The sequence below is a fragment of the Callorhinus ursinus genome, unplaced genomic scaffold (genome assembly GCF_003265705.2).
Source record: "Callorhinus ursinus isolate GAN/ISIS: 27379988/994484 unplaced genomic scaffold, GSC_fseal_2.0 scaffold2, whole genome shotgun sequence".
NCBI classification, from domain to species: domain Eukaryota; kingdom Metazoa; phylum Chordata; class Mammalia; order Carnivora; family Otariidae; genus Callorhinus; species Callorhinus ursinus.
In genome coordinates this window covers 22,815,298-22,829,811 of record NW_027397064.1, presented here as the reverse complement: position 1 = coordinate 22,829,811, position 14,514 = coordinate 22,815,298, and the positions used below count along the sequence as shown (strand labels likewise).

The 14,514-nt window shown below is 32.3% G+C and overlaps 1 protein-coding gene across 8 annotated transcripts in view; it reads right to left on the bottom strand.

The window, feature by feature from the left end:
* ERBB4 (erb-b2 receptor tyrosine kinase 4) overlaps positions 1 to 14,514 on the bottom strand; it is a 1,101,497-nt gene that overhangs the window by 1,014,416 nt on the left and 72,567 nt on the right. Inside the window, exon 1 of one of the 8 annotated variants that reach the window (XM_073879097.1) lies at positions 2,429 to 2,474. The exons of the other annotated variants lie outside the window; for them this stretch is intronic. Within the exon in view, the coding sequence (XP_073735198.1) occupies positions 2,429 to 2,432 (4 nt within the window). The 5' untranslated portion in view covers positions 2,433 to 2,474. Of the gene's footprint in view, positions 1 to 2,428; positions 2,475 to 14,514 lie in introns of those variants that run through there. 8 annotated transcript variants of the gene reach the window in all.

Sequence of the window (14,514 nt, the reverse complement as noted above, 5' to 3'; positions counted from 1 at the left end):
GAATGTAGACAGTAGAAGCTGGAGAAGACTAAGCAGCTTCTTCCTTAGAGCCTCCAGACAGAATGCAATGTTGGTGAGATCTTGATTTTAGCCTAGTGAAACCTATTTTGGACTTCTGACTCCCAAACTCTAAGATACTAAGTCTGTGTTGTTTTAAGCCACTAAATTTGTGATTAATTTGTTACAGTAATTTGTTTCAACAGTCTTGAAACAGTTAAGGCATATTAGTATATACTGAATATGTCTCCTGAAGCATCTGATTCACTGTCTAAAAAGAATTACTTAACAGTGACTCAAATGTAGTGCTAATTCAGAAAGATTTCAGCTAAGAATAAAGAAGCAAGACAACATAAAAATCTTGGGAAAATAATATATGAGTATTTGCTTGTACAGATGGAGATTTAACCAACCACTTCCTTCACCATATCAGAACTATCCATTTGTTTTATATTCCCCCCGTTTTCCCCTACCACAAAAAAAAAACCTTAATGAATGAGAATACATGAAAATTTTGGCAGAAGAGAAAGTGGATAAATAAAGAATACAAATAATTGATGTTATTTTCTTTAGGAATAAAGCTAATCACAGTCTTAGTTACATTAACTTATCTACTTAGTATTTTGACTTAATTATATCTGTTTCCACAGTGATTACCACTTCTACAGAAAACCATATCTGTTTAATGAAAATTACTATTTCCAATTTTTCAGATAAAGATCAATCTCACAGTTACAGTCTTCCATTTTAACAAGTATGGATTCTTCTACTTTAGTTCTAAATTATAAATTACTCACTATATAATCATTCAGCTGAAACATAAAGCACTAGCAGAGAAAGTGTTTCCCAAACAGTTAGTAGGATATATAACACACTTTTTCACTTATAAAATAGCACATTATATTCCTGTTGCAGTTCTCTCCAGGTATTCTTAAATCCAGAGACACATTTTATTTTTTTATTTTTTTAAAGATTTTATTTATTTATTCACGAGAGACAGAGAGAGAGAGAGAGAGAGAGGCAGAGGGAGAAGCAGGCTCCCCGCCAAGCAGGGAGCCTGATGCGGGACTCGATCCCAGGACCCTGGGATCATGACCTGAGCCGAAGGCAGACGCTTAACCATCTGAGCCACCCAGGCACCCTCCAGAGACACATTTTAAAGAAAGAAAATGTTGTTATACATGATGTAATATACTGGCAGCACATCATTCATATAATAAAATATATTTCTTAAAAAAACCTGTTTTTTATATGTTAAGGGAAACAACTGAGGTCAAATTGCGGTTGCTGCATGGTCCCCATATATTGGCTGACCAACAGAGGTGGATAATGATCTTTCCCATATGATACTAGATAAATACTCAAAAGGCATTGTAAAAACACTTCCCAAATGCTAAGGAAATATTGCTACATTGAGGTCTGTTTGCCTACAGAGTAACAGAAAGCTAGATGTACTTGAATACTTAATATTACATAGTTTTATATTTAATAATATTTAAAATATGAGTAAGAAACGTAAGTGGTGGTAATTACCCTACAGCCTATGTCTGAATTATGTTAAGCAAAAGCAGTTTTGCTTTGATCAAATTATCAGATGTTAAAACAATAAAAGTTTGTGAATCAATCAACAAATATTAATTGGAGTGATTACTATACCCTGAGCACTCTGATATGCAGTGGAAAGTCAAGAATTAAGAATATTTTTAAAAAGAGAATATTTTAAATAAGAGAGAATAAGAGAAGGAGCCAGGCTTTCTATTTGACAGTCCAGTTGTTGAGAAGGTCATGAATAAAAATCTATTGATACAATTGCTCAGGACTATGATAAATATTTTGTATATGAATAAACCACTGATTTTCTGTAATGAAGTTGGAGAATATTTCAAAGGAAGTTGATATTTGAGCTATGTTTACAGAAGTATAAAAAATTGTCTTAAAAAACATAACTACTTGTTTATAGTCTGATAATTAAATAGAATTAAGTGATTTAAAATATCTACCCAAAGGAATTGCCTGCATTGATATAAACACAGCTTATTCCTAGGTAAGGACCTCCTTATCTTCAGCTAATACCAGCCATCATCATATATTTTGATGAAATACAAAACAAATTATATAGTGATAAGTATACTGGGAGTTAAAATAGAGTAGCTTTTTTTTTTAGCTTTTCAGTAGTTCATTAGTTAATAAATTTTAACTTAGTATTAAAATTAACACACATCCAGTTTATCTGCAATAGTTTTATTTTTAATAACCCAACTGTGCTATATAAAGAAGTTAAAGCAAAACTAGAAATCACATACTTAAGAAATGTCACCAAGTTCACCAAAAATCATTAACTCTAGCATCTGAAGCAATTCCCCAATATTTTCCAACATTTAAGTACAGCTAAACCTCAACCATGCAGTAAAATACTATAGTTTAGACTTACGCATACATTCCTTTCATTTCTGTCTAGTTGCTACAGGGCACAGCTATTCATATCTACAAAGCCTGTTGGATTTACATGTGAGGGGAGAATGGGTTGAAATGAAGGTTGCATCACAAGTGAAAGCATGAAGCACAATAGAATAGAACAAGAGAACGATTGTCTGAGGCACCTCTTTCGTACATTGCATGGACTGTGAGTGTCCAGTTCTTTTTCAGATATTTATCAGGGGCAGTTAACTATCATTCTTTTTGTTGTAGAAAATAAATGGAAAGGGGTGGGGAAAGATGTCATGAGTAGGGCAGAAAGTTATGTGTGGAATGAAGGGGGAGGATGATGGGAGGGAATAACTTACCAAGGTTCTTTAAACCATGCAACCTTAATGACCTTGCACATTTTATTCACACATACACTTTCCAACCTCCAGAGAGACTTAGACTTGTGACAATGTCAGAATCTTCTGCAAAGATTAAAATCTAATGTCTTTTAAACTAAAAAATTTAAAACATGTACAAATAAAATGTAAGAGTCTTCCGATAACTCTCTATAGGAAAGGTGGTAACAATAGTGTAAATTTTGGTTTCAAAATTACAAATGTTTTACAAACCACCATATGCATCCAAAGGTGTAAGTGAACATCACCAAGAAATGTAGAATAAATTTAGTTTTACTGATCAATATGTAAGTCAGTGAAATTTAACAAATGCTCAGGACATCTTTATAGGAAGGCATGGGAGGAAGTTACTGGGAAAATGAATCTTTAATTGGAGAGTGCAGCTAGAATTTGTTATCATGTTAACACATTCAGACTTATATGTTAACATATATAGTTTAACATGTGTACATATACCAACACATATAAAGTTTAGAATCAATGTTTGTAACTGTGTCTTAGAATATAAACTACTTACTCTAAGTTTACAAACATTTGAATAATTAATTCCTGTTAAGATATGTCTACATACTAGAAATACTAAAATAAAAGATTAAAATTGTTTTTGAAACCTAAATATCTCAGAACAAATCACAACTGTTTATATTTAAGAAAATGTAAAAGCTAGTGTTACTAACTTGGTTCTCAAAACTACATAATTTTCAATAGAAAATTTTAGCTCTCCACTTATGTTTATTGATTTATCTTATTAAAACAAACTTAGATTGTATGATGAGATAACCCTATGCTAAAATTCTAGCTTTAATGTTGTCTATTTGGGTATCTTGGGTCAAATCATTTAACCAGTCAGAGCTAAGTGTATTTAGTCTGAAAACAAGGATGATACCTAGCTATAGCATTTTGTGAAGGTTATATAGCTATATATGATGTCCTATCATTATATAAGGTATCAAACATGTAACTTTATAGCTGTCAGTGCTTACATCTTTCCCTCACCACCAGCCCCCCTTCATATAGACTACTCAAACCCTGAAAATCTATTTTGAAAAGAACCTATACCAATTTCCTATTTGAGATCTATGGGACAATAACATATGTCCAAAGGACTTCAGTCTAACATAAAAGTTATACAAAGTCCTTCTGCCTTCAATAACTGAGGTATTTTGAAAATGCACACTGAACTCTGTCTATGAATGGCACTCACTGATAGGGAAAGTAAGACAATTTCCAAAAACAGATAACATAAGATTAATGTTCTACTTGTTAGGTTCAGTGTTTGTTGTTGTTGTTGTTAATAGGATCCTTATTTAAATATATTTATTTAATTGATATCCACCAAACTTTGATATTAGCCCAATTTCTTTGTTTTTGTGAGATCTGTGATAATTTGCCACCTCTTTTTTATAATTCTGGATATACTTTTTAATGTTTCTATATGATTATGATTATTAGGTTTTTTTAATTGTTGTCATTTTAAAGTTTAAAAATACTTTTACCTAGCTATCAGAGAAATGTATTTACAGAAAAAAAGAGATGAGAATGTAAAAGAATTAATGGACTTTATTCAGATTTAGGATATTTAAACCTAATTTTATCAATCTTTCAGACATCTTTGACAGAGTATTAGAGAAAGTATTTTCTGCTTTCTCTCCAAAATCACTGGGTATACGAATTGCAGACCTTCTATATGTTAACAGATACAATACTGTATTTCTTAACTTCTATAACTTACTGTGGTGAGGCACTAGGAAGTTGACAATTTGTCTTCTTTTCCACCGAGAAGACAGACTAATTTAAGATGATTTCTCTTTCATAAACCCAAAACATGCTGTCAGATTGAAAAACTCAATGACTGCTTAGCATGAAAACATTAATTTGAAAAGCTAGCTATTATCTGAGAGGTTTTGTTTCCACTCTACACTGATTTCAGAGAAAAACATTTATGCATAAAACACACATTGTTATAATCTGTATAAGAATATGAAACCTTTTGATTTGTGAGCTCCTGTAGGAAGGTGAATATTATTCCTGCAGTAAATAATATTTTATCTGTTTCTAAAATAGCTTAATGATTCCCATGAGTCTATTATGAGAACTGTTCATTATTCAAAACTTTTAACTTCTAGTAAATATGATCATAATCTATTAACTTTTAATTTCCTTCAGCACTAGCTGCTGGACCAAATCAGCAAACAGGAGCAATGTAATAGGTATTGTAGAATAGCTCTCTAACTCACTCTATAACTTTAGTAAGTCATTTTCACTTTCAAGGTCTCTTTCCATGTCAACAAACTGAAACAGACTCAATTTTTTTTAAGATTTTATTTTGAAGTAATCTCTATACTCAACATGGGGCTTGAATTCACAACCCTGAGATCAAGAGTTGCATGCTCTACCAACTGAGCCAGCCAGGCACCCCAAGACTCAATATTTGTTAAGACTGGTTTTGGTTCTATGATTCTCTGAGTCCTCTCTCAATCTCTCTCTCTCTCTCTTTCTCTCGTAATATAAAAGTTCAGGAAAAATTACCATAATCTCAGAACTCATTTTAGGGAGAATAATATGTGCTATACATTCTAAAACAGAATGTAAACTGCCAATATTAAAAGGCTAAGAAATAATAATTTAGCTAGGTGAATTTGATCCAAGTTATGAAAAATTATTGATCCTCCTTCATTTGAGGGTTAAGATGTAAATTAATGAACCCTGCTGCTGTATTTGACACTGAGGACCTCACTAATCTTTTTCTATTCATAAAAAAGTAAGGACCTTTGCTTAGATGCTATTTTCTTATTTTTCTCTTACCTCTCTGACAATCTGATCACTTTTAAGGGACCATTCTCCTACACCCAGATGTGTTGCCCTAGATGCATTGCTTTAACCATCCATTATGCTTCTTTCCAATCCCTCATTAGGTGAACTAATGTGTTCTCTTGGTTTTAATTACCACCCATGTCCTGATGATTCCTAAATCTGTATCTCAGGCTCTGACCTTTACCCTAAATTATAGATCCTTGCCTAGCTGCTTATCCACAGACATCTCAAACTTAGCCTGATAAATCTGTATCACCTTCCTAATCCTACTTACTCCCCATTTCTCGATCTCGATCTCCCATTTCTCCAGATCCCAATCTTGATGGAAGGCAACAGTTTCTAGCCCTGAGACACCCAACAAAATTTCCACAATGATGAAATTATTCTATATACGCACTGTTTAGGATGATGGCTACTAGCCACATATGGCTGATGAACATGTGAAATGTGGCAAGTGAGGAACTGAATGAGGAACTGAATATTTAATTCTGGCATTTTAAATTCCTTCACTTAAAAAAAATGTTTTGGTGTATACTAAATTCCTATAGGTTTCATTACCAAAGATGGGGCAGAAAGAAAATGATTGTGCATAAAACCACAGTAAAGAAAAAATTCTAAACCTCAGATGCAACCTCAATTTGTTTTTTATTTTAGTGGATAGAAAAATGAATGAAAAAAGTGCTAGTTTTATAAGCTTTAGCTACAAAGCAATAGAGAATACCAGTGTGTATCTTACCCCATAAGAGTAAAATAAGTACAAAACAATACATTGTTAAAAGTATAACACCCTGATTATTTGACAAATATTTATTGAACACTTATTATATTCAAGGCACTGTGCTAGGTGCTGGGCATTCTGCAAGAAAATAGACAGCTATCACCCAGGTCCTCAAACATCTTTAATGTAGTAAATTCTCTCCTAAGCTCCTTTTTCTTGGGGGGAGGGAAAGGGTAGTTTAAAAAATTCAAGTTTATTTCACCCTTAAAGAAAATTGGGAAAAAAGAATCTGTGAAAAATAAGCATAAATATGTTTTTTCTTCTGAGGATATAATGCTTTATAAACTGCAGTATACACTTTCTTTACAGCAGTACTTTGTTTTTATTAAATCAGTTTTTTATAGCAACCTTTTGGGATGAAAGAAAATGTAATTTTAAGAAACAGCTTCAAAAGAATCATTCCAAGATGAAATCAGTGTAAAAAATGACAGTGAAATATATATTAAGAACAACCTATGTAGATAAATGGTTAGTCTCAAAATTCTACAACAAAACTATATTATAGTTGTCAGAAAATACGGCATACCTTAAAAAAATGTAAAATATTTTTGGAGTACAAATACTGAGGGGATAAATATGGTACAAAATTAAGTGACAGGTAGAAGAAATAGAAATCTCTAAGAGCTGATTAATTATTTCAGAATTATACTCTCAACTGATTGTTCTTAAGTAGAAAAAGACTGAGTATGCTGCTTATAAATACCATAGTGCTTCTTTCATTAGTTATCATCTTCTCTTAAAAAAAAAAAGATGCTGGGTTAATTGTGAAGGTTAAGAAACACATTTTGCTAGAAGTTTTTAAATGCAGAACTCATAATTAAAATAACAAAAAAAGCATAGTGTCATTTATACTTAAGGGATATAATTTTTGCAGGGCTTTTAAGGACAAGAAATGTATTTTTTCAGTTTACGTCAAAACATATGAAAACAGATATATATCCAAAGAATTAAAAGATAATAATCAGCAGTATGTTCTACAATGTGTTATCAAAAAGTAATTGGTAACTATACTTCTCCTATTAAGTAGAAAACAAAATTGTTTATAATGGGACTCTTCTACTGAAGCTAAATGCTCCGTATTTTACATGTTCTACTAACATAAGTCAAGGTTTTATTATAACTGTGCCCTAGAATCTGCATAGTTCATTCACCACAATATTTAGTCTCTTATAGGTGCCCCAGTGAAAATTTCACAGAAACGTGCAATAATTTCATTATACCAACTGCAAAGGTAGGAGTACCTCAAAATACCCTTACTAATCCTTAACGACCCATCACAGAATAAATATTTTTTATTTTTTCTATTTATTTTTATTTTTTAGCAGAGTAAATATTTTTAAATGTATATACAAATAATTCCTATAACTATCAACTGTTTTAAATGAGTACAGATAAATGGTGCCTTTATTTCTTTGGCTCTAAATACATTCAAATTTATTTTAGAAGTGTAAAACATGAATAATCCAATAAAATTCTTAAGGATCTTAGTCTTCTGATTACACCACACTTTCGTACTCTTCTTTCTACAGGAACGTTTTGTGATTTCATCTTTATGGAAGCACCTGCACTATCTTTTAAATCATTTTAACTCCTTTCTAGACTATTACAAGTTTTGCCAAATCTTCCTGGACATGTTACCACACTGAGTATCCTTACAGAAATGGACATTCAAAGCTTTATACAAAGATGATGATGCGTTTTATTCTATTCTATTAGCTTTCTTCACGACTGTCCTTTGATATCCTTAGAATTAATGCCATTAAGTCACTACCTATCAATTTATTGGCATAATATGGTTTAATTATCTCTAAATCTTTTATGTTTGATACCCACATTAAAATTCATCCAACTTTTCCCAGTCAACTCAAATTTTCCCTTGAATTCCTTTTTCTTTGGCCTGAGGTATTTGAGGCAATGGAAGTCTTGATCTTGAGGGTGATTTTTAAAATAGGATTTTGGCAATAATTATTTTTCCTTAGGGCATTCCAGGAATACTACTATGCTATTTTTATCATTCAAATTTAATATCATTACATATGATATGTAAAGGTTCTACAACATAATTATCTTCCATTTTATGCCATAAAGTAATGGGATCTTATCAGCAATTGTGCTTGCCTTGGCTCCCAAAGCCATTTTTTCACAGTTGATTTCAACAAATATTGGGTACCTACTATGTGACATATAACACTGCCATGTGCTGAACAGATAAGATAAAGCAGAAACATTCAGAAATCAAGTGAGGGTGAGCAAGACAGAAAAGTCACAACAAAAAACTGTAATACTGTAATAGGTTTTGAAAATACTATACAAGTCAGCAAAGGGAGCAATTCATTTACTTTAGGGAGTGGGGAATCAGGAAAAGCTGATAAGTGTTTTATCTTTAGCTGGGCTTTGAGATTTATGTAGGAATTTGTAAGAAACACCTGGTGAAGCAAGGTGGAGCAAGAGGAAGAACAGAGAGGGTACACAGACAAGAAAGTGCATCATTTGTTAAAGAAAAGTGAGTAACCCACTGTGGCAATAATAAAGGAATCAGGTGTATATGTAGAAGATAATCTTCAAAAGCAGAATGCAGAGAGGCTATGAAGGACCTTCGGGATTGTGCTTAGAAGTTTCAACTTGATTGTCTAGGCAGAGAAGGTTTTTGGTGCAAGAGTCCACAGTAAGGTCCACATTAAGAAAGATCACTCAAACATACTCCAAGATAGATTTAAGGGTGAGAGTCTGGAAAGACCAATTTGGAGACAATAGACTATTATAACAGTTCCAGATAGAAACTGCTAAGGGCAAAAATATAAGTCAGTGGGAGTTAAGAGGAGGAGAAGCAGCTGAGCAGAGGAGGAAAATGTTAGGACACAGAAATTAATAAAACTTAGAGACACAAGGAAGACATGAAAAATCAGGTATGACTTAGAGCTTCCAGTTTAAGTAACAAGTTAACTGGGATAGGAAAAAAAATGTGAGTAAGTTTCATGAATGCCTTAAATGGTGGAACACATCATGTTCATTTTTGGATCTATTATTTAGCATAGGCACAGTACAGGCATTTAAATGGTTGTGAATTAATGAATAAATTATTCATTTTTGTGGTCAGTCATTTATTGCAATCTCAGTATTTTCAACCACAAATCTGCTTTTCTAGATAACCAAAGTAGGAAAATTCTATAAGCATAATCAAATGTTTGACACGTAAATTGTACAGGATGAAGTTTGGGGTCATTTATTATAATAATGTCTTGATCTTCATATATAAGGACACCATTAGTTTGTGTCCTTTGAGTTACTGCTCTTTGTGTTAGATTTGCAGAGAATATTTCCATAATCTCATTTCCAGGCAGTTCTTCTCTCATAATATACAAACATAAAGGTAGTTAAGGGAACTCAGGGTGACAATCTTTGGTAATTAAATCATATGTATGTATTAAATATGTATAATTACATATTACACATATATGTGTAATCATATATATCATTTAATATATATTTTACTTAATTTATATATAATTAGGCCATATACTAACCTCATTATTGGCATGCTTTTATGATTATGAGCACAAATTTATTTCATCTGCTATAGAATTTCTAAACTATTTTTAGATGTTAAACTTTAAACATGAATAAAGCTTATTTGACAGGGAAAAAATTCCCAAAATATTAATCTGTATTAATGTTTTCATATGTGGTAAAATGATATCATATTTTAATACCAACAACCTATGAGGCACAAACTAATTATTTTGTGTGTGTCCCCAGCCAGCTTCATTCAATTAGTTGCATGACTCAGTTCAAAAGGTGATTAATTGGCTTCTGTTTCATATTGCAAAATTACCATCCCATCTATGATACATGCAAAAACATTGAGAAATTTTAAATTTAAACTTAATCACCTTGTCTAAATAGTAAACATAGAGAAATAAGGGGAAGGGTAATTGACATTCAAACCTTCCCTGAGGTAGAACAATTTTCCACTTGCTCTTACCCAATGATAAACTCTGTACACAACACTTGGCTATCAGAAGTCAACACCTCTGGAGGTGGAATACAGAAACTGCCTCTTCTGCTTAACTAGTTGGAGTGATTTCGACAAGGATTAGTTATGCATGAGAGGGTATCAGCAACCCCAGGAAGTCTCAGAATAATGACTCTTCTTATCCAGCAATCCAATCATTTTAGCTAGGAGTGGACTGAAATGTTTAATTATTACTTGGAAACCAAGTAGGATATTTTGTTCTACTTTTGTTCCACATTTTTAAGTAGAGTTTTTTTGCAACCTCCACAAAAAAATGTTGGTATATTTCTACATCTAAATAGATGTATTTATTATACTAAAACCTCTCTTTCCTCTCTTTTTATGGGTGGGTGAATATTTCCAAGCAAAGTTCCATTCCAGTAGAGTCATTTTGCAGTCATTTCTGGATTGTCATTGTTCTACATGTCTGTAAACTGGTAACAATGGGTTTTTTTCATTGCATTTCTCAGATTAATAATTTCACATTTTGACATGAAAGTATAGTTTAGCAGTTTGAGAACCGATGGTGGGACTTAATCTCCTATACTCATTTTCACATTTTAAGGCTTATATTTTTAAAGGAGTTCAAATTTAATAGCACCAGTTCCTCTCAAGTGTTAATACAATCTGCACAGAAGTACATTATGGATTTTAGCCAACTATGTCAGTTTCCTAGAAGGATATTTTGAGTCTATTGGCCCAAAATAATTTTTTTAGTTACCTACAGAACTTTAAATGTTTCTTTCCTCACAAAACAAGAGGTGGTCAATTAATAACGACTTTTGCAAACAGCAACATTTTACACATAGTGGGCACTCAAAGGTGTTTGTTTAAATTAGTCAGTGTTCACCAAGGTATTACAATCCATTTAGGAAGGAAAACATGTGGTTAAGAAAGAAAAAAAAAAACAAACCAGAAAGTGACATTTAAACTAATGCAAATTGAGTGAGAGTCCACAAACTATTGGAAATAACAGAATGACAGCCAAACTAGGCTCTTACCTAGTTCTGCCACCATCTAGCTTTGTGATAATTATAAAAGTCACATGTTGGCTGCGTGACTCAGTCGGTTAAGGGTCTGCTTTCAGCTCAGATCATGATCCCAGGGTCCTGGGATTGAGCGCCACACCCACTGGGTTCCCTGATCCGCAGGGAGTCTGCTTCTCCCTCTCCCTCTAACCCTCCTCCCCGCTTGTGTTCTCTCTCTCCATCTTAAATAAATAAATAAATAAAATCTTTTTAAAAAAATAAAAGTTACATGCTTAAATGTAAAAGTGAAACAGTATTACAATGATGATGAATGAACACAGGGAGGCTAGGAAATATGCCTTGGTTGGCAATCTAGCATTTATGTCAATATAAATTTGGGCTTGTTTCCTCATTTTAAAATGAGAGAGTTGAACTAAATGACCTCCTAGTTCCTTTTCATCTCTAGAACATTATATAATTTTCATGAAGGGTACCAAAAGTAATAGCATGATCAAAATTGCTAAGGTTAAGCCCTGAAAACTTCCCAAGTTTGGTTTTACTTGAAATTTGCTAAAGAAGGCAAATACGAATAAGGTAAAGGAAAAGCAAGAATCAATAGTTCCAGCACATTTGTTTGCTGAATGAATGAATGAATGAGGAAGCAGAAATTGAATAAATTATATTTATATCTTTATAACTTACAAAGTGTCTTCCAACAAATTATGCATGTACCCATTACACCCTAAAAAGAATCCTTTGAAAAACTAAGTACATTACCCAGGATCACTAAAACATATAAAAAGTGGAGCCATGTTTAAAAGCAAAGCATTTGGAGTCTAGCCCCTGCTCTTAACTGTAACAATCTGACCCAATCAGTATCTTTTTCTCTACCTCTTATTTTTCTATTTCTCCAGGCTTCATTCATCACCTCCCTATTCAGTACCCTTTTGTGCTTTTCACCATTTATACCTCAATTAGTATCCTCTGGCTTTGTGTCTCAGATATACATACACATCCTTTTATCTCTTTTTTCTGCCACATTCTCTTTTCTAGCCTACTTTGCTACAAACATTTTTTATTCATTTTAAATTTCACATCTCATCTAAAAATGATATATTGTTGTTAAAATTTCAATGTGAAATGGAGACAAGACTTGAGGATTCCCTGAGTAGACAAAACCGTTTAAACCACATAAACAACACTAAATCTAGCTTATTTCATGAACAAAAATGAAACTTAACTTAGGTTATTTCTTTTAAGTGTCTCTGAAAATCATAAAAGAGACTGAAATCATCTTCCTAATGTGGTCTGAGATAATCGCTTGTAACCCACTCCCTGCCATCTGACAATCTCCATTGCAATACCAATCACTGTAAAAGTTAACAACTTCCTCACTTTTACTTTATAAGCTATCCTATAACTTCATTCCCCTGAGCTTCATATCAGTTATTTTTGAAAGCTCCCAGTTTACAAACTGTTCTGTGTACAATAAACTCTTAATAAATACAATTTCTTGATTTGGTGGTTTCAATTTTGATATTTCCAGATTTTTGACAATAACTAATAAGTTAAGCTCAGTACTATACCTAACCAAGAGGAAAGAAAATGATACCCACCAAATTTAAGTGAAATTAGATATAAGAATCAGAGCTACAGATTTCTACAGCCCCTGGAAATGCTTAAAGCACCCTAAAATTCCCCAAAGTCCTTATTTTGTTTTAAATAAAATCATTTTATAGCAATATTCAAGAAACTATTACTCAATTTAGAAATTTAAAAATATTGCAATTTCAACAATAGCAGTTCCCTTTGTTGTCCTTTGATGTCCTTTGAAATTATATACTATTTTATCTGCATTAGATATTTAATTTTTTTTGAGAGCAGAATGGAATATTAGTTTAAAAGGGAGTTAAAAGCATTGAAGATAATTTAAAATTCAACATAACTATTGGGACATGATAGATTTCCTTTTTAAATTATCTGCCATATTACCATTTGAAAAAATTGTTCAATGGTTACAACTGTTTTTTCCTAGAAAAAATTATTTTCAAAAAAAATTATTTTCTCATATCAGTGGGCTGAAGCTGATCTATGGACAGCTATAGAGATCAATTAAATCTTATTTTTCTAAAATGTTAACTATTTCAATATTTATTTTTTAAAAAGATGAATCAAAAGAAAATACCAAAAAAATATATCTTTTTTTTAAGATTTTATTTATTTATTATTTGACAGAGAGACAGCACAAGCAAGGAGAGCAGCAGAGGGAGAGGGGAAAGCAGGCTCTCCACTGTGCAGGGAGCCTGATGTGGGGCTTGATCCCAAGACCCTGGCATCATGACCCAAGCTGAAGGCAGATGCTTAACTGACTGAGCCACCCAGGTGTCCCCCCAAAATAGATTTTTTTACATCATTTAACTCACTATAAGAAAGTGCTTTTTAAAAATCTACATATAACATTAATGATGGCACTTTTCAACTAACATCTCAGTAAAAATAGCATCATCTTATTATTTATAGATATAGTATAAAATGTTTTGAATGTTTAGAGTAAAAAATACTTCAGTTTTTTTTCCCCAAAATGAAACCACTATGTAATTTCTACCCATGAATTTTCTCTTAAAATAACATGGTTTCAGAAAATTAGGCAGTTGGAAACACTTAGGGACAAAGTTACATAAAGTTATACTCTTATAGCAATTGTAAACTTCCTTTAAACACATTTGTCCCAATGATGTAATGTCTACCACATATATATTACTGCCATTCTTTGACTGCAATTGCAACTTCAGAGCAACGTGACTGTCACTTATGAGTTGCAGTTCTGAAAGATGTTAATATGTCTTGGGTTTCAACTGTGCTTAGCACTATAAAAAGCTTTTCAGATTTTTTTCCTGGTTACTGCTTTCTAAAGACAATCATTGTACAGGTAAATCTCTTACAGCTATTCATAACATATGGTGTTAATGGTGTTAATATTTTTTTTAATTTTTTGGAGAGTATTACCTCATATTGAGACCACTGTAGTGATTTGTATATGTGTTCTTAGTAATACATACACATTCAGATTTTCAATGTCTTCCATAATCTAGTCTCGCCATATATATTCAACTTTTTTTTTCT